General features: G+C 44.4%; 15 protein-coding genes and 2 non-coding genes across 17 annotated transcripts; 6 read left to right on the forward strand and 11 right to left on the reverse strand.

Moving 5' to 3' along the window:
• Positions 1 to 181: 181 nt before the first annotated feature.
• KNAG0B00810 (uncharacterized protein) lies at positions 182 to 2,455 on the forward strand (the record flags this gene model as incomplete). Its single annotated transcript, XM_022611357.1, has 1 exon — positions 182 to 2,455. One exon carries the CDS (start codon positions 182 to 184, stop codon positions 2,453 to 2,455), a length of 2,274 nt encoding a protein of 757 aa, XP_022462774.1.
• A 108-nt stretch (positions 2,456 to 2,563) lies between these two features.
• On the reverse strand, positions 2,564 to 3,187 carry SYF2 (Syf2p; the record flags this gene model as incomplete). The annotated part of the gene is made up of 1 exon (XM_022611358.1): positions 2,564 to 3,187. One exon carries the CDS (start codon positions 3,185 to 3,187, stop codon positions 2,564 to 2,566), a length of 624 nt encoding a protein of 207 aa, XP_022462775.1.
• Positions 3,188 to 3,305: 118 nt separating this feature from the next.
• Positions 3,306 to 5,129, forward strand: UTP8 (Utp8p; the record flags this gene model as incomplete). The annotated part of the gene is made up of 1 exon (XM_022611359.1): positions 3,306 to 5,129. One exon carries the CDS (start codon positions 3,306 to 3,308, stop codon positions 5,127 to 5,129), a length of 1,824 nt encoding a protein of 607 aa, XP_022462776.1.
• Positions 5,130 to 5,305: 176 nt separating this feature from the next.
• On the reverse strand, positions 5,306 to 6,247 carry KNAG0B00840 (uncharacterized protein; the record flags this gene model as incomplete). Its single annotated transcript, XM_022611361.1, has 1 exon — positions 5,306 to 6,247. The coding sequence occupies one exon, from the start codon at positions 6,245 to 6,247 to the stop codon at positions 5,306 to 5,308; it is 942 nt and encodes a 313-aa protein (XP_022462777.1).
• Positions 6,248 to 6,471: 224 nt separating this feature from the next.
• KNAG0B00850 (uncharacterized protein) lies at positions 6,472 to 7,149 on the reverse strand (the record flags this gene model as incomplete). Its single annotated transcript, XM_022611362.1, has 1 exon — positions 6,472 to 7,149. One exon carries the CDS (start codon positions 7,147 to 7,149, stop codon positions 6,472 to 6,474), a length of 678 nt encoding a protein of 225 aa, XP_022462778.1.
• Positions 7,150 to 7,591: 442 nt separating this feature from the next.
• VSB1 (Vsb1p) lies at positions 7,592 to 10,858 on the reverse strand (the record flags this gene model as incomplete). Its single annotated transcript, XM_022611363.1, has 1 exon — positions 7,592 to 10,858. The coding sequence occupies one exon, from the start codon at positions 10,856 to 10,858 to the stop codon at positions 7,592 to 7,594; it is 3,267 nt and encodes a 1,088-aa protein (XP_022462779.1).
• Positions 10,859 to 12,185: 1,327 nt separating this feature from the next.
• Positions 12,186 to 13,403, reverse strand: KNAG0B00870 (uncharacterized protein; the record flags this gene model as incomplete). The annotated part of the gene is made up of 1 exon (XM_022611364.1): positions 12,186 to 13,403. The coding sequence occupies one exon, from the start codon at positions 13,401 to 13,403 to the stop codon at positions 12,186 to 12,188; it is 1,218 nt and encodes a 405-aa protein (XP_022462780.1).
• Positions 13,404 to 13,559: 156 nt separating this feature from the next.
• Positions 13,560 to 14,351, forward strand: COG2 (Golgi transport complex subunit COG2; the record flags this gene model as incomplete). Its single annotated transcript, XM_022611365.1, has 1 exon — positions 13,560 to 14,351. One exon carries the CDS (start codon positions 13,560 to 13,562, stop codon positions 14,349 to 14,351), a length of 792 nt encoding a protein of 263 aa, XP_022462781.1.
• A 346-nt stretch (positions 14,352 to 14,697) lies between these two features.
• Positions 14,698 to 15,361, reverse strand: KNAG0B00890 (40S ribosomal protein uS12; the record flags this gene model as incomplete). The annotated part of the gene is made up of 2 exons (XM_022611366.1): positions 14,698 to 15,070; positions 15,297 to 15,361. The coding sequence occupies 2 exons, from the start codon at positions 15,359 to 15,361 to the stop codon at positions 14,698 to 14,700; spliced, it is 438 nt and encodes a 145-aa protein (XP_022462782.1).
• Positions 15,362 to 15,976: 615 nt separating this feature from the next.
• Positions 15,977 to 17,065, forward strand: KNAG0B00900 (uncharacterized protein; the record flags this gene model as incomplete). The annotated part of the gene is made up of 1 exon (XM_022611367.1): positions 15,977 to 17,065. One exon carries the CDS (start codon positions 15,977 to 15,979, stop codon positions 17,063 to 17,065), a length of 1,089 nt encoding a protein of 362 aa, XP_022462783.1.
• Positions 17,066 to 17,206: 141 nt separating this feature from the next.
• SCD6 (Scd6p) lies at positions 17,207 to 18,289 on the reverse strand (the record flags this gene model as incomplete). Its single annotated transcript, XM_022611368.1, has 1 exon — positions 17,207 to 18,289. The coding sequence occupies one exon, from the start codon at positions 18,287 to 18,289 to the stop codon at positions 17,207 to 17,209; it is 1,083 nt and encodes a 360-aa protein (XP_022462784.1).
• A 283-nt stretch (positions 18,290 to 18,572) lies between these two features.
• On the reverse strand, positions 18,573 to 19,661 carry DAM1 (Dam1p; the record flags this gene model as incomplete). Its single annotated transcript, XM_022611369.1, has 1 exon — positions 18,573 to 19,661. The coding sequence occupies one exon, from the start codon at positions 19,659 to 19,661 to the stop codon at positions 18,573 to 18,575; it is 1,089 nt and encodes a 362-aa protein (XP_022462785.1).
• Positions 19,662 to 19,903: 242 nt separating this feature from the next.
• SHY1 (cytochrome oxidase assembly protein SHY1) lies at positions 19,904 to 21,067 on the reverse strand (the record flags this gene model as incomplete). Its single annotated transcript, XM_022611370.1, has 1 exon — positions 19,904 to 21,067. One exon carries the CDS (start codon positions 21,065 to 21,067, stop codon positions 19,904 to 19,906), a length of 1,164 nt encoding a protein of 387 aa, XP_022462786.1.
• Positions 21,068 to 21,316: 249 nt separating this feature from the next.
• KNAG0B00940 (uncharacterized protein) lies at positions 21,317 to 22,510 on the reverse strand (the record flags this gene model as incomplete). The annotated part of the gene is made up of 1 exon (XM_022611372.1): positions 21,317 to 22,510. The coding sequence occupies one exon, from the start codon at positions 22,508 to 22,510 to the stop codon at positions 21,317 to 21,319; it is 1,194 nt and encodes a 397-aa protein (XP_022462787.1).
• A 504-nt stretch (positions 22,511 to 23,014) lies between these two features.
• On the reverse strand, positions 23,015 to 23,111 carry KNAG0Btrna5Y. Its single transcript has 2 exons — positions 23,072 to 23,111; positions 23,015 to 23,051 (listed from the first exon to the last, which is right to left on the reverse strand). It is a non-coding gene; the product is annotated as a tRNA-Tyr (tRNA).
• Positions 23,112 to 24,533: 1,422 nt separating this feature from the next.
• On the forward strand, positions 24,534 to 25,790 carry CLD1 (carboxylic ester hydrolase; the record flags this gene model as incomplete). Its single annotated transcript, XM_022611373.1, has 1 exon — positions 24,534 to 25,790. One exon carries the CDS (start codon positions 24,534 to 24,536, stop codon positions 25,788 to 25,790), a length of 1,257 nt encoding a protein of 418 aa, XP_022462788.1.
• Positions 25,791 to 26,680: 890 nt separating this feature from the next.
• On the forward strand, positions 26,681 to 26,752 carry KNAG0Btrna3C. Its single transcript has one exon. It is a non-coding gene; the product is annotated as a tRNA-Cys (tRNA).
• Positions 26,753 to 26,854: the final 102 nt, after the last annotated feature.

Here is a 26,854-nt window from a genome sequence, read left to right on the forward strand (position 1 = left end):
TCCCTTGGCAGGAAGGCGGGTTACCCGGGTTACCCCGGTAACCCCGGGGGGGTTGGCCCAGAGGACGGCAATGCTGCAATGCTCCCCCCCGTTTACTATATACTGGTCGGGGAGGGCTCGAGGCGAGGGGGCCCGGATCTGGCCGCCTGTGCTGTGGCGGTAAGGACCAGGTCTGCAGAGGATGGCGATCGCTGGGTACGACAGGCTGGTGCAGGAGCACGAGGACGCGGTGTCGCTGCAGTCGTCGGGCGCGTCGAGTCGCGGGTCGCGGGTCTCGCGCGGGTCGTTCCGCAGGGCCATTGGCACCGCGGCGACAGAGGAGTACGTGTCGCCCTTCAGAGGCGGGCAGCTGACCAAAGCGAGCAAGAAGCAGCTGCAGTTGCAGCGGACGAAGAAATTCCCGACGGTCTCGGCGACTTCGCTGTACAATTCGTACAACACGAGGGAGCTCGGGTTCAGCAAAGTGACCGATGATCAGAGGCGCGCAAGGGATATTGTGTTCCCAGAGTACCTTCTCGAGAACGAGGACAGGCAGCGGCTGATCCTGAAGGATTTGGAGAAAAGGGAACAGACACTGCTGCACTTGCAGAGGTGCCAGTCTGTGCTGGATAGGACGTGCAAGCCTGCGAAGGAGGAGAAGAGGAAGGAACTCAAGGCCATTGAGCCCGTGAAGAGGGACACGACAAACAGGTTCGCCATCGACTACGATTTCGTGCCACCCGTGGACCCGACGCAGGAGGAAAAAGACGAAATCGACGTCTCGGACCCGATCGTGAGAGAGTACATCCGTGACGCAAGGGGGATTCCCCGTGCAGAGGCCAACGGCGGTGACGCCTCCGGTGACGCCTCCGGCTACGACTACGATCGCGACGTGCTCAACATCGAGCAGAACCAGCTCGTCGACGCTCAGCAGATGGCGCTCCAGAACGAAATCGAATGGAGGAAGCCAGTGGACCCAGCTACGCAGCCGAAACTGTACGTTGATTTGGACTCCTTGCAATTGATCGACCCTGGGTCCACCGCAGTTGGGGTCTCGACAAAGCAAAGACTGATGGATACACCAGTGACCAACCCACAAGCGACAGAGGACACGCCAGAACTGCTTTTGAAATTGCCCAAATACGGGCACGTCTCAGCGGCGGTGTTCAACAAAGTCCTGTACGATGATAAAGTGCACAAGGCAGAGATGGCGGATTACCAGCGTGAGCAGGAGAGCAAGTTCGCCAAGAAATTGCAAGAGTACGAACAGAAACTCGCTCAAGTCGATGACCGCAAACTCTCCGTGCTAGCGAAGATGAACGACGCTAAATTGGATAAGATCGCTAAATCCGAGGTCATCGAGAACCAAAAAATCAAACAGTTGTTCGACTCAAACGCGACTTTCAACGATTCCAAAGTGAAAGTACTCCACGAGGCACAGTTGGTCAAGTTACAAAAATTGCAAGACTTGAAATTCATCTCGCAGAAGAAAACATTAATGCAACACGAGGTCAACCAACTCACTTTGGAGAAATCGCACGCGGAGAAGGACTACCACCTATGGACCACGAACTTGACAAACATCACAGAACGGCTGGACGCTCAACTGTTCAAACTGTCCCAGTTCAACCACAAGCAGGACAAGATCACAAGACAGATTAGGGACCTCACGCAGCGCAAGACGGAACTAGAGGCAGAGATCGACGCGAACCAATTCTCGAAGGGGAACGCCGACAGGAACCTCGCGGACTTGGAGACGGGGCAACATCTCAAGTCGCACGAGCTCGTGAAAGTGACGGACTCGATCCAGGGGAAACTGGACTCCCTCGCTGTAGTGAAGCAGGAGATCTCGGGGGAGCGTTTGAAATTGATCGGGATCACGAACGAGATGGAACGCGCGAGGGCGGAACGCGAACGTATCTGGAACGAGAAGTTGGACTCGAACACCAAATTCTACGAGGACAAATTGGGCGAGAAGGACGCGGATCTCGACGAGCGGTTGAAACAACTCGACGTCGAACACACGGCCAACCTCGTTCAAGTGCGCGAAATCTACGAGGCCAAATTGCAGGACTCCGCGGAGAAGGCAGAGGAGGCCGAGCAACAGCTGAAGCTGGCCGCGGAGGAGAAGGCGCAGATCGAGAAGAGTCTATTGGACCAAGAGCAACAGGCGAAGAAAGAACTCGAGGATATGCAGAAGGAGAGGGATTTCGCAGAGAGACGCGCCAAGGACGAGAGCGAGAGGGCAGACCAACACCTCGAGCAGAAGGTCGCTATCGAGATGGAACGCAAGGAGTGGGCCAAGAAGATCGCGGACGCGGAGGAGCGGGCTAACATCGCTACAAAGGCGAGAGTCAACGCGCAGCACGAAAGGTCCAACGCGGAATCCGAGCTCACGAAGGCCAGAAATAAGCCTATCTTCGAGAACAACTCACTGTACTCCTTCGCTACGGAAGAGGTGACCACGTTCAAGTAGCCGGTGCCTCTACTCACTAACCTTGTACATTTTATGGTATGTATCCTTTTATTTACCCTTGTGTGACTCTATAGTTTACTTATACGTTTCTTATTCAAAAAGAGGTCTTCAAGTGGATGGTCCGTTGCGCTGCAACTTCTTGTTGAATTGTTTGTTCTTCTCGTTGATGTACCCGTCTAGGGATGACCCGCCCCGAGCGCCTTGCCGTTTCATCTTATTCTTCCGCACGAGGTACCGCTTCTTCGACACATCGTTCAAATGCGTCACGAGCCGCTCCACATTGTCCCGATACGTGCCCCGCGTACTTTTCCTCCCTAAAAGAGCCAGCTCCTTCTTGTACGTGTCTTTTGCGACCCGGTCGCCCTCCACGCGGGCCACTGCATCGTCGCCGTTTTCCCCTCTTCTAGCTTCTCTCGCCTCCAGCTGTCGCAGAGGAGTGTTAAGAAGCTTCACAGTCACATTATCCACCACTTCAGCGCCGTCAATACCGTCCACCGAGGGCTCAGCTGCCTGCAGACTGTAAACCTTCGGCTTCTCGACCTCCGCCTGCTGCTTCCGAATTCGCACCCGCAAGCGCTGGCTCTCCTGGCTTAGCGTTTTAAACTTGTCCCTCAATTCCGTCAAGCCCATCGTGCCAACGAATGAAATGGTACTACTCGTGTCTGGTCTATCCCTACCCTTCGAGAGGCCCTGTTCCACTGCTGTTCCACGTGATGGGCATCTCATCTTCATCCTCTAAATTCGATATCAAAAAATTTTTCAGTTCAATATTAGAGATGCCCTCTGCACCATACTGAAGAGGAAGTGTCCTTTGACGTACGGCAGACCGCAGCGCACCCATCTACCAGCAATGTCTGCTTCGATATCCCAGCCGTTCACAATTGCCAATGTGCCCAGACAGGCGTCGCAGACAAAAGTGCTAATCTCCCAGCACAGTCTCACGTCAAATGCAAACACATTAGACGTTGCCGTCTCGAAATATTCCATCTCGCAGTATATCATCAACCCGACGCCAAAGCTGGTTAACAGCAAGGCCATCCCCTCCAATTTGACGGTCACTGCGTTTGACAACGGAGTCTACGCAACACAATCCAACAACAAATCGTTCTGTTTGTATTTAGACGAGTCGCATCAGATACCGCTGAAATCCGCAGTAGTGAACTGTCTTTCCGAGAAAATACACGACGAGTCAGTGGTCACCACCGCGATCTTACAGGATGGTACTGTGCAAAAGTACAAGGGTGGAGAGCAGGTGTTTGCGAAGCACCTCCCATTGAAGGATATCAAGCAAGTCGAGTTTATCGATGGACAGTACGCCTTAATTGTCGCCGCGCAGTCCACTGCCTTGTACGAATTAGAGAATCTCACTGAACTGCGAGTTAGCACAACTTTACACTTTGAGCAGTTCAAACAAATCAGACAGCACCTGGGGAAGATCTACCAATTTGACCTTGCGACTAACGATTTTAAGATATTCGAATTGACGACTTTAAACGAGATTGGCGTGGTTAATATCCCATTTTTGAGTGCCTCTAAGGGTGCGCCTCTCACATTCACAGTTGTGGGGGATAGCAGGGTTTGTCTTGCCTTGGCAAACGAGATATATTTACTGGATCTACACCTGGGCAGCGTTCTGTCTCACAACAAGTTTGCACAGTTAAAGCAAGTTGAGTTGATTGCTGGTGCAAGGGACGGATCCTTTGCCATTGCCTTGAGTCACGGACCGCAGGACAACGCTGTGTCTTTAGACATCATCAACTTGGAACTTGGAAGCAGAAGCATAAAAGATTCCTTGGGGAAAGGGTTTGCTACGTTCATGAAAGAGAGAAGATCAGCAGAATCACAGGTCACGCTGCGGCCAATCCTTGACGCTGGTGACAAAACGAAGAGAAGTTTTGATTACGCTTCCATTCTGAAGAAACTGACCGCAGCAGCCAAGGACCCAGCCAAGTTCGACCAGATTTTTTTCAAAGAACTTTATATCGTGCAGGAGTGTTACACGGAAGGGGACAGATTCATCATAGACCAGAATTTCTTATCAGAGACCGTTGGTGTAATTCTCAAAAATTACAGTTTCGAGCCCTCGAGCAAGTACCCTGCAGCTTTCACCTATCTGTTGACACATCCACTGTTCCCAGCGGACAAAACCAGACATTTACTTTCCAAAGTGAAGCAAATACCTAGACTGTACAAACAGGTCATCGTTACGTGTCCGAACTTACCGCTCGATGAGTTGTTGACCGAGTCCTTTGTCATTGAAAACAACGAGCTTTCCTTGGACCTCTCGCTGAAGATTTTACAGGATTACACCAAGGATTCCATCAAAAAGGAAATGAAGGCGCTACCAAGAGTCAACGTTACAAACTTCATCAAGTTTGTGATTGGGAACTACAACAACTCGGATGAAAGTTCGGTGGCCACGCCGCAATTGTTCCAGCTGCTCTCTTTGGTGATCGATTCCATAGGTCTCTTTGCCTTGGACGGCGAGTTGCTAACGGAGCTTGCAGGATACATAGATAACATGGTCAAGATTGCAGAGATGAACACGGAACTGTGGAACCTATTAGAGTTTAGGACGAACAAGGCGTCTGTTGCGGGGAGTAACCGTAGTAAGTATGTCAAGACCCAAAAGAAGGTCTTCCCACCTTACCTTGTCGACCACCTCGAAATATAGGCGGAAGATCTTACGAGAGCCGACAGCCACGGTCTTTCAAGCATCGGATTGTATGTACATTAATAAATAAAAATTATATATCTGAAAGAAGAAGGAAAATAGGTAAGATGAAGAAGTATAAATGCTTTTTTCTTCATATGCAGAGTCGTACAATGTGTAACCTAAAAGAAAACGAGTTAATCGGATAGGTCAAACGTGAACTGTTTCACTTCCTTTGGATTATGGGGGCTATTAAAGTCTCTGTCCAAGTCGCTTGTATGCAAGATACGTTCTGCGACAGTGACTTGCCTTCTGTCTTTACTCACCAGTGTGACGAGTTGCGATCTCGTTCCGAAATAAAGCCCTCCACTCTTCGTCAGACCCACGTCCTGTTGTGGTTGACACTTCAAAGGTGGGACAAATATTGTGTTTGAGATTACTTCCGGTGTCTTCGATATGTCCTCGTGGGATTTTTCGATGGAACAGAAGGATGCAGCGTGGAAACATTTATCAATGAAACTAGATTTATCCAGATTGACCGCGGTATTTACCAGTTCGTGCAACTTCAATTTCCCCAGTTTCACTTTGTTCCACTCGCTTATATCGTTTTCATTAAACTCTTTGTAAGTATCATTGGAGACCACCATGTTCATTCCGGTTGTTTCATTCAAAACACTGAACGTGTTCCCGCTGGAATCCAAAACTTTATAGTCCTGTTGACGGATGTCCCCTATAAATAAATTAAAATCTCCCGACTTCTCCAGATCTGGGTAGCGATCCCGGAACTTCTCGAAGGAGTCCCACTGGTCTATGAAACCGCGATCACTTAAAAACATAAAGGGGATCAACCCTCTTGACCTGCGTTTGACCGGGTTTTTCGAATGTTTACGGAGGGCCTCCCCCTCCAGTTTCAAATTCAGCACGGTGGAAACCCTCCCGGCCCTGTTGAGACCCATCCAGGTCCCACGAACGCACTTCCCAGGATCATATAGTCCCTTTGTCATATCGTAAGGCGAAAGAATGTAGTCCCCGCTATGCCATTCCGTAATATGCGTATCCCTTTCAAAAAACTCGTCCCTATTGGAAATCAACACCAAATCGTAATCCGGATGCTCTCTTGTACCCAACAGTATACACATGGTTGTCTTGAACCTTCCAGTAACGGACACCAACAGAATAGTGAGCAGGTTGTCGAGGGGAGAGAACGGAAGTGCGAACGGACTTTTGAACTTGATATTTTACTGTTTCAGGGAGCGGGATTCAGATATCACGTGACATTATATCACGTGAACGAAGATGGATCGGTTCGTCACCTGTTCGATGAAGTCTGTATACCTTGGGTGATGCTGTGTATTCCTGTAGTTCATTGAAACATCTTGGACAGAAATCCCTTGATGCCCTTCTTGCCCCTGTTCTTCTCGTACCGCTCGAGCTCTTTCCGGTTTCTCTCGACCGCGCTGTTGAGTTTCTCCGCGTTGAGTCCCGCCTCGCCGTGCTCCTCCATCGAGGAGGTTAGCGAGTTTTTGGACCTGGTAGAGGCCCCCTTGCTCTTTTTCGAGTTATGTGTACCGCCCGAATGGCGACTCTTGAGACTCTCGATGGTTTTCATCTTGACGAGTCCCGTTTCCGTTTCCACTTGGTACTCCTCCGGGAAGTGCGACTGCGTAAGCGTCAGTGGCGCATTGATGTCCGGTATGTTCCTTCTCTTGGTGGTATCGAGTCCCTTGGACCTGAGCGCGTCTGCGCTCTCCGATTGGTTGTTCATTGCGTTCTTGGTAACGACCCGCTCGATGGCGTTCGAGTCCCGCTTTCCCAGGGTGGTCGAGCTGGCCTTTGAGTTCAGGTCGGACGGAGTGTTCGCCGTGTTTTCCGCCAGGTCCTCGCTGTTCAGAATTGTGTCGTTCTTGAACAGCCGCGAGTCGTGCTGCTCCTCCTCCGTGCCGAACCCGACAAACGGCTCCGGTTTGTACGAGTCCACAGAAGAAAAGGACGACACCTCGTCAAATTCAGGATCGGTCACAATATCACTTCTGTTGCTCATGGTCTCAATTGCCCAGCTGTATGTGACTAATCTGATTAGATATGCAGAGTATAAATTATATAATCCTGGCCACTGTTACTGGAAATGTATAAATACAACACAGAGTAGAAGCAACTGAGGGGAAGTGTTCCTCCCCGTGTTCACACAACGACCTTCTGCAAACACGGACTGCCAATCAACCAGCCAACTAACCAGCCAGCCAGCAGAGTCTCCCTCACGTTCTCCTTTTTATGTAATCATCCGAGAAATATCTTTTGTTCTAATTTTCCTGTGACGGATAGGGCATCCATTTCTCGAGGCCAAAATTCACGCTCTAACGAACGAGCTCTCCGATGATTCGGGTTCTTCCCGAAGGTGGAAGGGTTTTCATTTTTGTGAGTCGCCTTGCTCTGTAAAAAGGGGGGGGGGTCGGATGATCTGCCGGGTATTTCCCGCAGACGGCTCAGGCACTGATCAATGCGTGTCCCAGCAGATCCTTGAATCTCTTGTCCTTGATGAGCATGACGAGCAGTGCCAGCTGGATGAACAATTCCGGGTCCTCCCTCTCGAGTCTCCCCATGGCCGCCGCGTCGATGACCCACAACTCGGAGTCTGTCTCTGTTGTGATGAACAGCTTCGAGAAGTCAGGGTTGCTAGTGTCGGCGTCGTCCACGGTGGTCCCTGAATCGATGATCTTACCGTAGCAGGTCCTGTTGGCCATCGTCTCGTAGACGCAGCCCTGGGGCAACTTGAAAACGGCCTTCAACACACCGGTCTGCACGAGGAAGAAAATCTTGTTGCAATGTTGCAGCGTGGTCTGTGCCATCATGGTCTTTTTGGCAAAATACGGACACAGGCGGCTCCAGATTGCAATCTCCTTGTCTCTCGCAAGCTTGTCGTTCGAGCCAATGTCAGGTCTGTACTGCTTCAACGTGAGTAGCAGTAGGGGCAACAGGGGGTCCTTCGTCTTCAGTTGTTTGCGTAGCGAGCTGACAGTCTGTTCGTCGTTCTTGAATACATCCTGCGCCACAGTCAACATCTGGTGGTTTCTGGGGGTGTTCGTGGGCAAAGACATCAGATTGCTAATCGCAGCTCTGCCGGATTGATCAGCTGAAGTTATGGCCCGTGAGTCCATCTGTTTAGAGGCACTGACAGGTAGTCTGCTCACAACACTGTTTGCAGTGTTGTTCAGCTTGCGTAACCTAGCCTTCGCCTTCGTTCTCAGCTCGTTGTACCAGTGTAACAGCTCATTTTCACACCACTCTAATGAACTGTTCAAGTCTTGGAAAAGCTCAACATCCTCGAGTAACCCAACGTTATTGAACGCCCGATATATTCCGTCCTTTTCACGAATGGAGGATATTATCAGTTGAATGCCCTTGGTCTGCGTAAACCGCCTAATCCGGTTGAAACCTTCTGCCGCAGAATAATCAATGTTGTCGGTGTTGATGTTCTTAAAGTCAAGGATCAAATATTTGATACGTCTCTTGGAGGAATCGTTATTGCTAATCTCCAACAGCTTATCGATTTTTTCCTCAATGGATATTATAGTACCAAAGAACAACAGATTCTGTAACTTTAGCACGTATATCTGCTCCCCAACACCATCCAAAAATGTGGTTTGAATTGGATCTCTATAGACAGTGCTCTTGGCGACTTCCCCACTAAATTCACCGTTGACTGTCTGTAAATGAGTGCTGTCAATCAGAAACTTAAAGCACGCAATTAGGATACCAACGATAATACCGAGCACAAAATCAAATATCCCCATCGTTAAGATGATGATCCCGACAGTAACATATTCAAAAGTGTTCAACTTCCCCCATGTATCAACCAGAGCCTCCATTAACAGTTCGTACCCTAGCAAAAATATCAACGACCCCACGATGCAAATTGGGATAAAGGAAATGATTACGGGTCCAATAAGCATGACAATAATAGTCAACACAATCAGTATGTACCCGGCTAAGGCAGAGTCCGCACCGGCTCTGATGAATAGAACACTGTTGGTGTAAACAAGATAGTTCTCGATGGAGCCAAAAAGCCCACTGAAAAAGTTCGAATACCCATGTGCAATGAGTTCTCTATCAACATCATACTTGTCCATCTGTAAAGACATGGCCAGGGCGGGAACGTTTATAGGGACGTGCAGTATACCAAAAAAGGTCAATGCCATCATTGTTGGGATTTGTTTGATGACAAGCGCCCAATGTACATCGCTGAAGTTGAAATATTTGTAATGGTCATACCAGGTAACATTCGAAGCTGCTACGGGAAAAATCCAGCCCGAGTTACGCAACTTCGTGAGAGACAAATTGGGGACAATAGCCACAATGAAATGGAATAATATTAAAGTCAGAATGTAAAAAGATGGTAGCACCAAAGAGTTTCTGAAACGATTTTGCGTGAAGATAAGGATTATTGTTAGCATAGTGGGTAACAGCCATTGAAACAAGGTTTTTTCGTCTGTGAATAAATTCAGTAAGAATGGGATCGAATATTCAAATTTTGCAATTCTTGTACAGACCTCAATGCCCGTAATCAAAAGAAAATAGCCGACACCACCAATGCATCCAATCAGGATATGACGCGGGAAGAATCCGACCAATTTGCCCAGTTTCAATTTACCCAGCGTGAAAAACGTTAAGCCTGTGAACATGGAACTAATGACGTAGCAGAATATAGTCGTTGTAATGATCTCATTCTTCCTCTCTTCTCCCAGCGTTTTCATGATCGTCAACGCCATTGTGTGGAAAAAGGGTGTGACCTCTATCATTTCACTTCCTATACCACAAGGAAAACTGGACCATCCACTGGAATATGTGAATTGAGAAATGACTGTGGAAATATAAAACATGGATAGACCTGAGGGTCCCAACTGGGAAAATATGGGTTCTGTAATTGGGAATATGATCATTCCATAAGATAATGCGTCAAGAATGTTTAGTAACAGTCCCAAGATGGATGCTGGAAGATAATGTACAATGTCGTGGGACAAAGCAGAAATGTAATCCCATTTCGAGGTTATGGGAGGCCCGATCTTCATGCCTGCTGAAGAGTAGCTTGAAAGTGTAGGAATTTGGGAGCCGTATGTCGAATTGATTCCATTAAGTGGTGACCTTGCTCTTCCGTTGTAGTCTTCCGGCGTCAATGACGATGCATCCGATATGGCAACTGAAAGAGATGATACAGGAGTGAGTAATAATCTTGAGTTCTCATCTGGAATACCGTACTCATCTGACAGTGGTGAAGTTACTGGGTGTGTTTTATTGCCAGGCACAGTAGTTTGTGGACCAGTTGCAAGGCCCCCAATCTGATCGACGTTATCAATGTTTGCCGTCTTTCTTTCGTTATGCTCCACCAAATCGATGTACTCATTCAAATCTTTATTCTCTGAACCTTCATCCCCATTAGAATCGCTAAAGTTTTCCCCAATAGCTTGTGTCTGCCTATGCAACATTTGCGACTTGTGTATTGGTTTGCTGTATGCCTGTTCATTACTTGTCGGAAGAAGGTCGTATCCTGATTTATTGTTTCTCTGTGTGGGAGACCACAAACCACTGACGTATGACCTCCCGAGGTAGCTACTCTCACCTGGCAGCACTTGCAAAGGATTCTCGTTGTCAGATTGCCTTGCATCATTGTTCTGCAAGCCCAGTGACACCGAAATGGATTCCGATATCGACTGCCTCGCCGGCCTCTTTATCCTGTGAGCCTTGCTCATTCCCATTACTGCTGTTGTTGTTGTTTGCAACGTCTATAAGCTATTAATATCTAACTCCAATGCGTTAATCAGAAGAGCACCAATTTGCCAGTTTTGTTAGCAAATGGAGGGAGCGAAATGAGTCAGCAAGGAAAATAAGGCTCCTCTTATATATAATCTAGGAGAGTTAATGCAAAAAATATTATTAAACCGATAGCAAGGAATCTCAAATGTTCACCGAATCAAACAAGCCGACAAGCTTGTTGATTTGAAGATCCCCCTCCTGCAAAGAATGAAAGCTGTTTAATATCATATACTCTACACACTTCTCACGTCAAAATTGCAGCATAAAATTCCACGGTAATTTTAATGCTGTGGTAGTTGCTGTTTTTTTCTCTATTCTCACAATGGAAAACAGGGCGAACAGGGCGATAAGAGTAGCGCCATTCCCACGATACGATCGCAGGATCGAGATAACGCAGGAGTCAATACAGATAAGAATGCATCAGACAATCACTGATGGGAGTAAACAGCTTAATAAGAGAGTGTAGTTGTGGTAAAAAAGAGTTCTATGTGATTGGATAATATGCAAGGGATAACTATAACTGTCCTCCAGTAGCTTAAAAAGAATCAGAATTTTCTAATATGGCGTCCTATAAATCATTCAAAGAATGTAACAAGATTAATTTTCTGCGCAGGAACCGCCTTCTCCATTAAAACCTCGTGAAAAAGATCACAAGAAGAATTGTTCGATTAAAAACGCAAATAATATCATCGTATTCTTTAAAAACTTGGAAGGTCATTGGTTCTTTAAAGTGAAGAGGATTAATAAAAACTTCTTGCAGTAGAAAAAACCAGAAAGATACCGTTTTCAGCGTACTCTTTATATAGCACTTTCTTGTGGCCGGGTAAAGGTTTCTTTTCTGCACTGTTAGGGTTCCCTCCCATCAGTAGTTTAGATACCGTCCAGCAAGGAGATATGGGTATGATAGCCAGTAGTTTGAGCGTTTTTCTGGTGGGAAAATCAGATAGAATCATCTTTAATGGTTTGACAATCTTCGTACGTGGATTGTCAAAGTGAGCTGCTGTCTTAATTGTTTTTTTCTATTATATCGACAACTTAAGTGTAAGTGATAATAGCGCCATTTCGAGCTAATTACATATGTAAACGGTCCCTTCCCCCGATGTATTGTAATTATTTATTTGACTATGTTTGAGGGGATATTTCAAAAGGTTATTTTAGTTAATAGAATTACCAGCTATCGAACAAATGGGTTACTATTTACTTTAAGTTCTAGCTGCCAGTGACTCTTGCGCAAGGATAACTAGATAAATAATAGAGAAGATAAAAAAATCAGTACAGCAATTGTTCAGCCCCATTCGAAACAGGTCCCATTTCTTGTAGTCTTCCCTCCCAAAATACCCATTCGATTCCTTTCAAATCCGGTTTCACGCCACCTGGAAGCAATGATTTTAGGACAGCCGAATCTTTTTCAACCGGTTGAAAAAACAATTTGCTATTGGTCTGCTGAAAGACGTAATCCAGTAGTATCACTAAAGGTATTAGGAAAGTGTCCATGACATCATTGATAATTTCACTTACTTTGTTGTTGTCGGCACGCGCTTTAAACGGCAGTAAGTTAGCTTTTTGTTTGGTCTTCAAAAAAGTATTGTGCATCTTATTCCGCATCTTCTCTTTGGTCGCCATTGGCGCTTTTGGTGTAGAGAGCACTGTTGACGTAAATTTAGTCCTTGGAACAAAATGCGAGTAGCAGTTGACGCTTTGATGTAGCAGGCCAGTTGCAGTGCCGATTTCGTCCTTACGAAATTGATCTAGAGACAGTAATAAATATGCAGTTCCCTCTAAAAACGACATTACTTCTCGCTTTTGGGCTAGCATGTGTATTTGCTTTATCTGCGACGCAGTATCATGACACCCAATGCATAGTTTAGAATAAAATAGACTTGCAGACGTCGATTCCTTCAAATCGTTGGTTTGTAAATCTAGTTCTGTACTTTGCTCATTGGACAAAGAATTCCTTAACTTACAAAGAGAAAGCATTATTACTCCCAGTTGCTGCAATATTTGGAATTCAAAACTCATCTCGATTATCAAATTGAGCAATCGATGATCCGGTTTCTCTGAAACATTACTCTCACAAAATTGAAGAATACCGAGTCCCTTCTTCAAGTATTCCCCACTTGATGACCATATACTCCCGCTCTCTGTCTTATTGAAAGCTTTCTGCATCAGCATCAGGGCCAGATCACCGTAGAAAAAAGCAATATCGATCATAACACTGAGCCATTCCGTCTCTAGATTTACGTCTGAGTTTATAAAGGGAAATATTTCGTTGGCATAAGATATTAATGTCTCTAATCCTAGTAGCGCATCAATGCCTGCGTCCTTACCCATCAGCAGATTTCTGACTTGATCCCTCAAATACGCTGCATTTGGACTCAACGACTCAATGGAACTTAAATTTCTAGGAATTTGCAATGGAAGCTCGCCTTTATGCAATTCTGTGTTACTGTTCGAAGGTGCAGAGCCCAATGGCGATAACTTATGCATATGGAGGTAACTGCTTTCTATTGCGCGCATTTCTTTTCTATAGCGTACGTTGTATACTGATTTTTAACGAACTTAAAAAAACATCAACTTTGAGAGAGAAGTTTAAAGAACGATATTGGTGGAAGGCCAGGTAGTTGCTTCCACAACATTGGTGCAATGAATATTTTGGATGATGGAGAGTTTGATATAGATTTGCCCCAAATAAGCGAATTGAATACAGAGCTGTTTGCTGCAACAGTAGATGAGTATGCTATACCGAATAGTGCGGACAGTGGGACAAAGTTTGACGTTGATAGATTTCTAATGGACAACAATTTTCAATATGCCACATTGGATAACCTTATCAGAACGGTATCAGGATTAACTTCCGACTCTATTAAACATCTACTAGACCAGATTACTTCTAATTACCCTAAATATCTGGAATTTTTCAGAACCTATGATCAGGAGGATAACGAGGCGTATCTCGAGTTGCAAAAGACCAATAATGATATCGGAGTCTTTACGGAAATGCTGGCGAAATTGACCGAGCGGGACATTCCCTTGATACAAGAGAAAGTAGGAGATGTAGTTGAATATTTGAAAAAACTAGATGAGATATCCATACTACTAGAAAACCACATGTTGCTCTCTGAAAATATCAATACTGTGAAACAACTTAGCAAAAAGTTGCATGAGCTGTGTGGTCTTGAAACTATCGATGAATTTCTAGGCTGTGAATTAGTAAAGCAGTTGCATTCATTTCTCAGTGTATGTGGTAGACTGCTACACGAATTTGAGAACCTGTCCTCTCCATTTATAAATCATTTGTCCAATGAGTATCAGGGTATAATACAGGAATTCCAGCTTTCTCTGAAGATTTTAACCGATAAGTGTCTCGAAAATCCGTCCCAATATTCAAAACTTTCAAGACAACTAACATCACTGCTACCTGAAATCATCAATTGAGGCAAATTCAAATTTGTACTTTTAGAAAGATATACATTATCTGGGAATATCACTTTATGATTTTTTAGCACTCTACAAAATCGTTATGATAACAGTGTTCAAGGCTATATGCAGTCAAGTTTATAAGCCTGTTGTCCTATCTCCCTCAATAATTGGGGACTCCAAATAAACGTGCAACTATTATATATTTAGTAAAAGTGATGGATACATATATCAGTTTATATGATAAAGCAAATGCATACTGATGAGTAAAAAAATTTGCATTTATTATACTATTAATGTAGAAAAGTTCTTGAAAAATTAGATGCATTGGTAAACATACACCATTCTTTCCCAAACAACCTGCTTATGATCTTGGCTTCTCCTTCTTTTCCTTCCACAAAGCTAGCAAGGAGACACCGGAAACCTTGACGACCTTGAATCTGACACCTGGGATATCACCCTTAGCCTTACCCTTTCTACCGAAACCGGCAAGCAAAACTTCGTCGTTCTCATCGACGTAGTTCAAACAACCATCGTTTGGAACGAAAGCAGTGACCTTCTTACCGTTCTTAATCAACTGGACTCTGACACACTTTCTGATAGCAGAGTTAGGTTGCTTAGATTCAATACCCAATTTTTCTAAAACAATACCTTTGGCGTGAGAAGAACCACCGAATGGAGAAGACTTGAAAGCAGTTCCCAAAAGTCTCTTCTTGTACTTGTTTTCGGCCCAACGGCTGTAAAAATGTAATTACATTAACAATGTAATAAATATTGTTAGTAAAATGAAATCTCGCATAATGATTATTTGACTAAAACAAAGCTTCCAAAAGAAAACAAAATAGCCCGTTGTGTAAGAGTTCGTTCAGTGCAATGATATTGCATTAGATAACTTTTGAAACTGGATTCACGACCCTTGGAGCTTTCAGACAAATAAAGAGTTCAGATATTATTCAAACATACTTGTTTCTTCTGTGAACACGTAGCTTTCTAGCAGAGTTCAAACCTCTTGGTTTACCGCTACCCATTTTTGATCAGTTGTTGTGTGTTAACGTTACTTCAAAGGGAAGCTTATAATATTAAGAGGTGCTTTGAACTAGGCTTCACTACCTAATACTAATTGAAGAATCAATATTGTTTTGGTTGCTACGCTAGTGAAATTTGTGTATCACCACTAGATTGAAAAAAAGACAGAAATTGCGTCGCCACGAAATATGCTTCCGTAAAGAGAAATATTTCTTCTCCAAATTTTATTTTTCAAAATAAAATTGAAATTTGAATCTTTTTTTTTAAAATGTTTGGGTGTAAAATGCGTACCATTTTCCCATTTGAATTTTCCTATGTAAGATTTCTTGCAATTGGAAATGATGGGCAGGACACCGATCGTCTGCACACGCCCAATTGTGCCGCTAAAGGTGCGATTGGGCGTTTGCTATGTCTTCCTACGATACCACTGATTATTATGTTAAAGTACTGATTGCTCGGTACTTGAAGGACAAAAATTATAGCGCTACTTTGAACTCTTTTTTTGTGGAAGCATCAATCTCAAGGGCTTCTGTTTGCGAAAAAAATAGAGATGAAGATGATTTGACAACTATTATCAGAGATAGAATAGCCTTCAATGACTTTGCTGTGTCCAAAAAATGCAGGACTTAAACCTTAACAGCATCATAACTAATGATAATGGTAGCCTGAAACTTCCAAGCTGGAATCACAATATTAGGTTTAAGCGGGTGACTCAAACAAACACTGTCAAACTGGCCATTGGCTCGAAATTTCTTGATGGCAGCTCAAGGATTTGTCTTTCAAATGCGAGCAAGCAGTTGAAGATCTTTGATAGTGCTTTGAATAATCTTGTGTCGTCATTTGAATTCCCCCATATTGTAAAATTGTACGGACAGATACTTGATTCTTCGTTTGTGTATCTCTGTACCTACGATGGAACTCTAAAGATATACAAGGCGGATTTTGACGTTGAGTTAGTATCTCTCAAACTGCACAATCGAGTTATCAACCATATTGAGTTTTGTAAGAAAGGTAGTGACTCTTGGTACGTGGTTTCAACTGCGGTGAATAAAACGTTAAACATCTCTGAATTGAAATTAAGTGATGCGGAACACCAACTAGTCCCATTATCGTCCATCACAATTCCATCAAATTGCACGTCATTGAAATGTATCATGTGGGACACAATTCAACCGTCTATATTCCTCACGAGGAATGACTGTTCACAGTTGGTATGCTATACACTCAATGATACCGGATCTTTGTCATTGGCGTACAACATTGCCTTAAACACTGCCCAATTCTCTACATACTCTTTTGAGATTCGCAGCTTGTGTTTCACAAAAGCTCCTGACGGAACACCATTCTTGGTTGCTGCAACATCCCATATACCTTACATGAGGTTGATTCTGATACGTCCTCCCATGGACGAACCGCTGAATGGCGTTAAAACGTACTACGATAGAATTGTTAAGAATTTTGCTACGTCAATTCCACAAACGTTCTTGTCGCAACCAATAATGCGATACTTACCTGCCACGGACGGCATGATTGTTGGGATTGACGATGGCGTTTACGCATTTGATCTCCAGAAAGCTGAGAGTTGGAAACTAGACTTCCATTCAGCTACTGTGAAGGACATTGATGTAGCAGCAAGTCGAATGGTAATTTTGTTTTCTGATAAGTGTGTGGAGGTGTGGGATACTGACTCCCCTGTAGACCACTAAAAAAAGAACTAGATACTGTGAATGCATTATTCATTTTCTGAATGTATATATACTCAAATAGGGTTTCTAGTTGAAGGTATTTTAGCATTGAAAACGAGTAGTAAAGGAAGAAGATTGTAGCTCTTCGAAAAGGTTACACATCTAGAACTCGACGTTGTAAGGATTGCCCTGCGAGGAGAAATCTTGTTGCCTATTACCCCCATTGTTGTCATAATTACTGCCATTGTTATTGTTGTAGTTGTTGTTGTTCCTGTAGTTGCGGTAACCACCTCTGTTCCCACCTCTGTTGCCGCCTCTATAATTCCCTCTCTGGCCACCTCTGTTGCCGCCTCTACCGCCTCTACCACGTCTTGGTCTCGCGGAGGCCTGACCAAATGTGTCCAAATTCAATTCCTTCTCATCCTGCCATCTCATGTTGCTGCTTGCTTCCGCAGAGGTGGATATGGTGTCGAAAAACGAAGACTTCTTATCGTAAAATGGTTCGTTCTCTGCAGAGTTTTCGTTCGAACGGTTGGAAGCAAATGAGCTCTCTTGCTCCGCTTCAGAGTTCTCCTTCGAGAATTTTGCGTTGTTGAATTGGAAATCGAAGTCGTTCTTTGGAATCTCGACGTTTCTGTCACGATGGGGACGTCTACTGTTGTTGTTGTTGCCACCGCTGGTATTGGCGTGCTCCTTCCGTTGAGCGAGTTTCTGCTCTCTGTTGACCGCCACTTCGGGAACAACACTCTGCTGGGCATCAGATGGCGGCGCATAGACACCGTAGCCTGCCATTGCCGCTGGCAACTTCTCCTCGCGAGACTCTGTTGCTACTGGGACACTTGCCGTAGCCTGTTGTTGAACAGGCACCTGTTCCCTTGATGGGAATTTCTGTGGCTGCTGTAGCTGCTGCTGTTGCTGCTGCGATTCAGATACGGGAGGGGCAACGTGTTGCTGCTGCTGCTGCTGCTGCATCTGGGGCGGCAGCACCGGTTGCACGTCCTCCAACCTGACCTCCAGGATGCTCAAGTCCTTAACGTCATTCCCGTTGAACTGCACGGAGTCGTAAACGGCCGGATTTGGGTATATCTCTTCGGGCCCCCAGTTCTTTCTACCTTCACTCCCAAAGCACCGAACGCTTCTCAAAGTGACCGTACCTTTCTCCGAGTCAATGTTCTCCAAGAGACCCACATAGCGGTTATCGGTGACCGAAATCAAAGAAATTGTCTTCCCAATATACTGCGACATCGCCCTGGATGTACTTCTGCTCGCAACTGGCGGTACCAACACTTCCGCAGCTAGTCAACGGCACGCATCACACACTGACACCAACACGAACGAGGTCCCTCTCTTTGCATTTCGCAGGTACATTTTATTTCTACAAAAAAATGAGAATACAACGCGGTTCGTCGCAGATGATGTTCTGAACAGCCGCAGGAGCCCGATGAGCTGGCAGAGGAGCGGGAGCACGTCTGGTTTTGTCTGTTGCACCCCTCGGCTTCTCGTAGAGATACTCTTTCTGCTTCAGGAGTCACCTGAAAGGCGGTCTCTTGTCAATTGACTTCGGTCTCGAAGTTGTTCGTACGGCGGTGTTCCCCTGTACCGAGTTTCTCGGGCCCGGCGCAGGTCCAGATGGTGCCGCTGCAGGATTGTGCACTCTCCGCATCGGTCCGCGGCCTCCGATCGAGCGTCGGCCGTCTGGTGCCCTCGAGGGCTGAGGGCCCATTGTATGTGATCTCCTTGCCAATTGAGGCGGTCTCTCGTTTGTGTTGACGCTGTTTCTCACCACATTGAGCACGGACTTCCTTCTCATCTTTCGGGATGGGTTTGCCGTGCCAGAGTCATCGAAGGTGTACTGGCTCTGGTCGTCGCGCCCTGGGTTCAGGACGAAGGAAGCCTCACTGCTGTTATCGTCGTCGTCGTTGTCAGCATCGGCCGTCCCCGCGGTGGTCGCTTGTCTGTTGCTGTTTTCGTCGTTATACCGGGTACGGGAGAATCTGTTCCGTTGGTTGTCCGTTGCTGCACGTTTCACAACTCCTCTGCCGTTACTCTTCGCAGTTATTCTCTTCGCTTGCGCAGTGGTAAATATAGGTTGACTGAACTGTCCTCTCTTGACCCCAGTACCGCTATTAACCCCACTGTTTGAAGAACCTGGTTTGACCGTCTCTGGTTTCTGCAGAGCGTCCAATTCTTCCAACAGTGCTCTCTTTTCTTGCTGGATAGAGTGTAGCGCCTTGGCCACCTCCAATTGCTCTCGTGTGTCTGTCGGAAACCCGGCAAAGTTAATACATGCAGAGTTTACAATGATACCGTACAGCAAGGACCCAAATGACTCGTTCAAATCTACTAGGTTCTCGTGTATATTGTTCAGTCTCAGGAAATTATCATCCATAGTCACCACAGAATCGTGTAAGTCGTTCAGTTGCGGTCTCAGATATTTGTCCAGCAAATTTGCGTCGTCGTCCTCAAAATTGGCCTTCCCATCGTGCGGTAGACTGCTTGCGCGCGTGTTGTATGTGTCTTTATGGCCCACAAGGGACGATCTCCTCGAATTCGGGTTGCTGCTCACAGATAACCGGTACTCCGTACCAGAGCTCTTGTTCGGCTGAAATTCGCTCATGCTCTCTGTTACAGGGGGGGTGAAACGACGAAAACGTAAGCTGCTTGTGTTCTGCACCGAGACTCGCCTTTGTTTACTCCTACATCGCAGCTGGAACTTAACCAGATTTCCCGTGTGTGTATGTTTTTTTTTAAATACTATCTTCTTAATACAGAAATAGTACGAACTATAAGAGGTCCCGATTGGGTTCAGTGTGTTGTATTTACAAGTCTTACGAGGGAAAGCTCAGGGTAGAGCAGAAATCACATGTATTTTTGTGTATGTTTCAGCTTTTCCCTCTTTAGCTGGGCATGGGTGACAACACGACCTTTCCACCAGTACTTCCGCAGCGCGACAACCAGAAAAATTGTGCTCAAGACAGACAGACCGTACCACGTCACGAGATATTGTAGGTGATTGTTTCTCAAGTCAATGGTGGGCTTTTTGCCTATCGGGACGCCTGCCTTGGCAAACTGCCACTCTGAAAATTCCATGTCCACATCCAACGGGTCGTACTTCAGTGACTGTTCGGAAGCACTGGGCTTTGTTTCGGACTGGTCTTTCGATTTCCAAAATTTAAGCGCCCATCCCTTGGAATCGTTACCTGTTTCAGGATTTTTGGCCTTCTCGCTTACCAGCCTTTCTGGATGGTCGTTCATATCGCAAAGAGCTTGGAAATGTATAGGCTTGCACCCTGCCACGTTTGCCAGATCATAAATATCAGACACTTGCCATAACCGAGATTCTTTGTCTGTCTTTTCCCATTGAAATTTACCACGCTCGTGTGGGGGTCGAACGAGACAGATCAGTTCAATGTCCCTTTGAGGCGAGGGAATAGATAAGTGTCGTAAAGTCCTTGTAGTAGGGTCGACTTTTTCCTCTGCAATCCAGCCACGTTCAACAAGAATCTTCTCTCCAGTATCCTCTCTTATAAACGGAGTAAACAACAGGTATCCCTTTTCACCGTATTTGACTCTTGGACCAACAAACATCTCTTGTTCGTAAACAAAATGTCCCTTCACCCGCACCTTCCTATACTCCCAATCCTCACACATATCCTCCGTAAAATTCTTGGGCAAGTTTACCGGTGGGTAAGTCAATTTCGTCTCGCACTCAGCTATCAGTTTAGTTTTCCAACCTAGCCTTCTCAATTGCCAGGTCCCCAAATAAAAAGCGATGACAGGCATGGCAAACATCAAACCAAGAGCGATTAATCTACCAAAAGATGTCTTCTTTCTTCCATCGCCCTCGTTTGGATTGTTATGCGTCTTTATCGGTTTCCAATCCACACTGGACGTCATCGCACCCCTTCTAGCGGTCCTTTGGGGTGTAAATCTCGGCACGGGGACAAGGCTACTGCGCGACAGTAATCCCCTTTCCGCACATAAGAAACTCCTTTTCAATGCAAGGGAGCCGCGGAATAGCATTGCAACTCTTTGGTCCAACCGACCTTCTCTACCCAGTCTTGTATATAAGGGATGTTTATCCATCAAATAGCATTCCAATTTTTCTTTGTATTTGAAAGAGTTGTAACTAATGTTATATCTTGTAAACTTGATGTATAAGAGTGACTAAAAGAGCTGGGGGAGGAACGAGTCCGAAACACTGTCAGTAAGTGTGTTTGTGTATGGTTTCAAAAGCACATTATGAAAACCATCAAGCTTCCAAACGTTCACTTAGAACCAGCAGAATTTGGTGTTATTATCCCATATCAAATCATCTGCGGTGAAGTTGCGTGGAGGTCTCACCCCGCTTAATGAACCGTTCACTGTTGAGAGTTCGGATTTGTGCTGAATTTCGTTCAACACTTCGTTCAAGACAGGATAGGACTTGATGGGTATTTCTTCGTCCCAGAATTGCAATTTCGACAACCGTTGCTTCTTGCACTCGTTTACCGCATGGGCGAGCAAGTGTCTTATTTGGTCTTCACTACCGGCGGCCTCGGGAGAAACATAGATCTTACAAATAATCAAAGTATCCTCGTTCCAGTTGTGGTGCCATATGATGTGGCTCTTGTCGTCTTGGAGAACAAACCCGAAAGGTGGTTCCCCATTACCTTTACCGGTCTTGGTCATCACGAACCTATCACGAGTTTGAAACCACTTAAAGATGTCAAGGTCGGGCTTTACAGTGAAGATGAACTTATCAGGGTTCACTTTCTTCAAGGTTTGCAAACTCTGCACAAACTGCTTATCATGAAGTTTGATCAGATCTCCATAGTCATCAAACGATAGGTACGTCCCGTCCTCGTTCAATTGACCTTGGCAGTACTGTTGGAAAAAGGTATCTAGATTGGTGACGTGGTGTAGAGGAACGTGCATGGATTTATACCCAAACTGAGTGTAATACTCACCTACTTCGCTGTACAAAGTCATCACCATGTTTTTAATCAAGGGGGACGTTTCGTGTTCTCTATCGTACAAGTCATCGTAGAACTTGTTCAGATGTTTGATCATCTTGCTGCCATACCCTTTCTTCCTGTGCATCTCTGGGGTAAAAACACCTCCTACGCACACGACTAAAACAGGCTCAATTTTTCCGTTCGATTCCGGATGAACACAGTACCCAATTCTGTTTAGCGTTTCACAATGGGATACAATTTGCGAGCATTTCCCATTCATGGGCAGATTTTCATCTTCCAAGGCAAAATATCTGATTCCAAGCCATTTGCGGTCATTTGAGGGGATATCTCCAACTTCAGAGAGCTTATGCTTGACACTGATGTCAGATTCTCCTAGTCTGGCTTCTCTTTCCACATACTCATCAACAGTCAATAAACCCTTCCATGCAGCAGAGTTATTCTGGTGAGTAAATTTTATGACATCTGGATCTGTATACTGATAAAACTTCAGGGGATCTGACAATGTCATCTTGGCCGTATCTTGTTTGATCTGGTACCTATCGACGGTTCGAAGATTGCTAAACCTAATTGTTTTGTATTTCTCCACGGAATGTTAATCAATGTCGAGATTTAGATAAAGAAAAAGAAAAGATCAGATAATAGATAACGTAGGCAATGGTTGCTACGACAATGTTGATTTGTCTACGGGACGAAAAGGAGGTCAAATGCATATTTGGGGAGAACATCCGAACAGTATTGTTTCTGGATTTATTTACTAATGCCCCAAAACGATTTATTGAAGGCCTAGATTATGCATTCGACAACGTGGGCCTTTAATGTATCCATAATCCAAGATTTCAACTACAAGAATTTCACAACTCTAATCAGCTTTTTTGTACATGTGGTGGGTGTCTGTAACTGGTACCAAAAAGAGAGACCAGAGTAGACACTCTGTCTAGAAACGATACTCTGGCATGGGTGGTTCGAACCCATGCTGCCGGTCGCGCTAAAATAAAAATTCAAAAAAATAAAATCTCCCGGGGGCGATTCGAACGCCCGATCTCAAGATTACTTTGTAGCTTACGCTAACATTACAGTCTTGCGCCGTAAACCAACTTGGCTACCGGGAGTACAATTTCGAGTTTTTTGAATTTCAAAAGCGCCTACATAAAAATCCAAACAGGTCATTACACCTGCTTAACGTTAACACTATGTAGACACATCAGGGGAGCAAGTGGACGATATTATACTTGCACGTTTATAAAAAGGTATGCATTATGGTTCCCTCCCATAAAGAGGCTTAGCACTTACTGGTCGCTGACGGGATTCATCATCACAAGGCGATAGGACTTATATGAAAACTGTATCGGCTTCTCTAAACAGAACTATGTAATGTACACAATACTATCTAGAGATATCTTCCAATATATTTTTCCAGTGAAAAATACTGTTGTTACAATTCTCCATTTTCACGTGAGACAAAAATGTACTTATTTCAAGGAAGATGCATTGACAGACGGTATGTTACAAATTGAAATGTCTGAATCAATGCATGTTCAACCTCATGTTGCAATTCAAAAAAATGAGAATGGACAGTACTTTCGGTGTAAAAACTTAAAAGGACACGAGATCAAGTTTTATTATGAACAGTCAACGACCCTGTTTCATAAAAAACTTTTGAAAATTGATGATGTGACTTTGTGGCTCAGAGATCTCTCGGGTTACTAGAAGCAAATTTCACAAGAAGAAACGCCAGGATATGTGGAATAAGATTATCATTGAGAGAGGACAAGACAAGCCGTTTCGTGATTTGTTTGTACTGGTCGCTGACGGGATTCAACATCATACTACGATAGGTGATCGAAGCTCTCGAAGGATCTTAGCTTGTTGTTGGTTGTTCCTCTGGACCAAGCCATCTCAGGATGTAGTTGTTTAACCTGTATTATAGGAATTCTTGCCCTCACCGTAGTGAGAAAGAAACCTCTAAATAAAATACAAAATTAAATATTAATCTTGCTAAAATTCTTCAAGAGAAACGAGCTAAATCGTGTGCTTTTATATGGTTAATTCTGAGATGAATAAACCCCTTCGTTCACGATGCAAAACTTTTCCTATTCGGCTATTCCTAACCAAAGAGGAAATGTTTTGGCTTGTGTTAGCTTTCATTTTACGCGTTACTACCGAATCTGCGTAAAAACGCGTGAATGACAGCTGGCGAGACCACTACCTCAATTGTAGCGTCTCTAATTTTACTTCTTACCGCATTTCTGTATTCATCTGCGGAATTCCAACACTTGCGTAGTTAACTTATCCCAGAACCGACAGGGCGTCAGATTACCAATTGCAGTTGTCATACACGTTTCCGGCAGCAATGCACATTTGACGTGCGGCACTACCATAACATCCTCTCTGCTGCTGCTGAAATGACGAATGAACGGCGCTCCCCACAATTTTCGGCGAAAATAAAAAAAAAAGTTTAAAAGAGCTGGAATGACAAACGGACCCTGGAAAACGGTTCCTGACTCGCTTCCCACTCGACCCCAAGAGCCAGTATGGCTTCCAAGGCACTGCGAGGATCGTTACAGGCGGTATTAAATAGACTGAAGGTTTTTGATTTAAAAAATGTACGGTTTCGTAAACAGTCGGATTCTCGTGTCTATGTAAAAACTCCAACTGCACCCACGGCAATCCCGTTGACTGAAATTATCGTGAAATTACCGTATTTGTTTCCCAGAGGTGTTGCACAGTCACTCGAAGACTATAAGGTATTTAGCAACAATGCAGACAAAATTCAATACGATTTGTTGTCCACTCTACCGTTCTTTCCAGAGGCAAAAGATGGCAAAAGGGCCGAAATTGTCAGGACTAAGATCGATGAGGACGACAACTTTATAAATGAGTTTTTCATTCAACCTGCAAATGTCACAGAGCCTTCAAAACTGAAACATTTGATTTTTATACATGGATACGGGGCAGGCCTTGGGTTCTTTTTGAAAAATTTTGAAAATATTCAGCTAAAGGACAACAGCTGGTGTATTCATGCAATTGACTTGCCTGGGTTTGGCTTCTCTTCAAGAACAAAATTTCCTTTTAAATACCCGGAGGATGATGTTTCTAAAGTTCAGACATGGTTCCATGAAAGACTGAAAATATGGTTCGAAAAAAGAGATCTATTAAAGAATCCTGGTAATAACATGGTGGTAGCCCATTCGCTCGGCGCATACTTGATGGCTCTGTACAAAAGAAATAATCCATTACATTTTAAAAAACTGATCATGTGCTCTCCTGCAGGAATGTGTAACTCCACTGTTGTTAAAAAACAGCCGCCATGGTGGTACGCGGCATTGTGGGATATGAACTTGTCTCCATTTTCTCTTGTCAGGAATTCAGGATGGCTTGGTTCCAAATTAACCAGTGGATGGTCCTACAGGCGTTTCAGATCACTCCACTCTAAGATACAGTTTGAAAACTTACATCTTTACTCATATGCAATTTTCAACAGGCCTGGTTGTGGAGAGTATTTGCTGGCTTTTGCCTTAAGGTGTGGAGGAGACCCAAGAGTATCACTGGAGGCTACTTTGTTTAATGATGTGGTCAACAAATGGGACTCGGACTCTGAATGGGTTTGGCTTTATGGCGATAGGGACTGGATGGATGTGAAAGGTGGTAGGAGAATCTCACAAAAAATCAACGAGATTTTCCCAGGAAAAAGTTCTGTTGAAGTGATTCCCAACGCAGGACATCATCTATATTTTGACAACATCTCATGCTTTAATGCGATTTTGGAAAAAGAAATGACAAAGTTGTAATAACTGTATGTATCAGGATAATTTAATAATATTCAAGTTAAAAAATGGAAAACAAGCTGTGATACCGTCCAACTGTGTACGGTGTTGGACCTAAGGATGGGATAAAAAGTATATACACTACCTCGACCGTGCTTTCATATCAAATAGACGATAATTACATAAACTGAGAATTTTACTATGCTGGTTGTAGTTCAAGTATAAACATTCTATGGGTTCTATATAGGTATCTTTCTCCTATTCTGTGTGCTGAGTACATATAAAGTATTTGAAACAGGAGAAGTTATAGTGAGAACCCTTCGAAGTTAACGAGGTTGTGGCTTTTTTATTCATCGTGTTAGGGGCCTTTCAAATAAGAATGGATGATATAGCGGTATTCTGTTCAAAGAAAAAAAAAGTTGTTGGTTGTTGTATAACGGTAAGAGTACTTAACGGTTCCCTTCAAGAAAGTATTTTCAGTTTTGTTATCAGTCCAATTCAGGATGTAGCTTCCCTTATACAAATTATTCCTGTCACTGTCCCAAAATAATTGAATCCAGTGGTCCTAATGAACTATATTAAAACCCATTTCAAATATAAAAAAGGAATTACAGATGCAAACTAAGATGTGTGGTAAAAAATAACACCACGCTTTAATAACATTATTACATAATTCAAGAAACAGATGTAAAGTATGCAAATCCAGGAAAGATTTTATATGCCAACCCAAAATTTTCATATATAGCGTGCTGAAAAAATGCCTCAAACTCTGTTAATAATAACCTGGACGTCTTTTCATTAAATTGAACTTATTAATGTTCGGAATAACTACTCCCTTGTACCGATATAAACAATATTTGAGGAAAATTAGTTCTGGGGCTCGCAAAGATCACACATTTTTCAAATTTTTAATTGCTCGTATGGCGCAGCGGTAGCGCAGCAGATTGCAAATCTGTTGGTCCTTAGTTCAATCCTGAGTGCGAGCTAATTTTTTCTGGCAAATCCCCGATCAACACTAATCATTTTTGACTGACATGGACATATCTTCCACCCATGTCTCCTGGCTCACCACTCTAAAAGTTTTAGTC

This window comes from Huiozyma naganishii, chromosome 2 (assembly GCF_000348985.1).
Source record: "Huiozyma naganishii CBS 8797 chromosome 2, complete genome".
Lineage (NCBI taxonomy): Eukaryota > Fungi > Ascomycota > Saccharomycetes > Saccharomycetales > Saccharomycetaceae > Huiozyma > Huiozyma naganishii.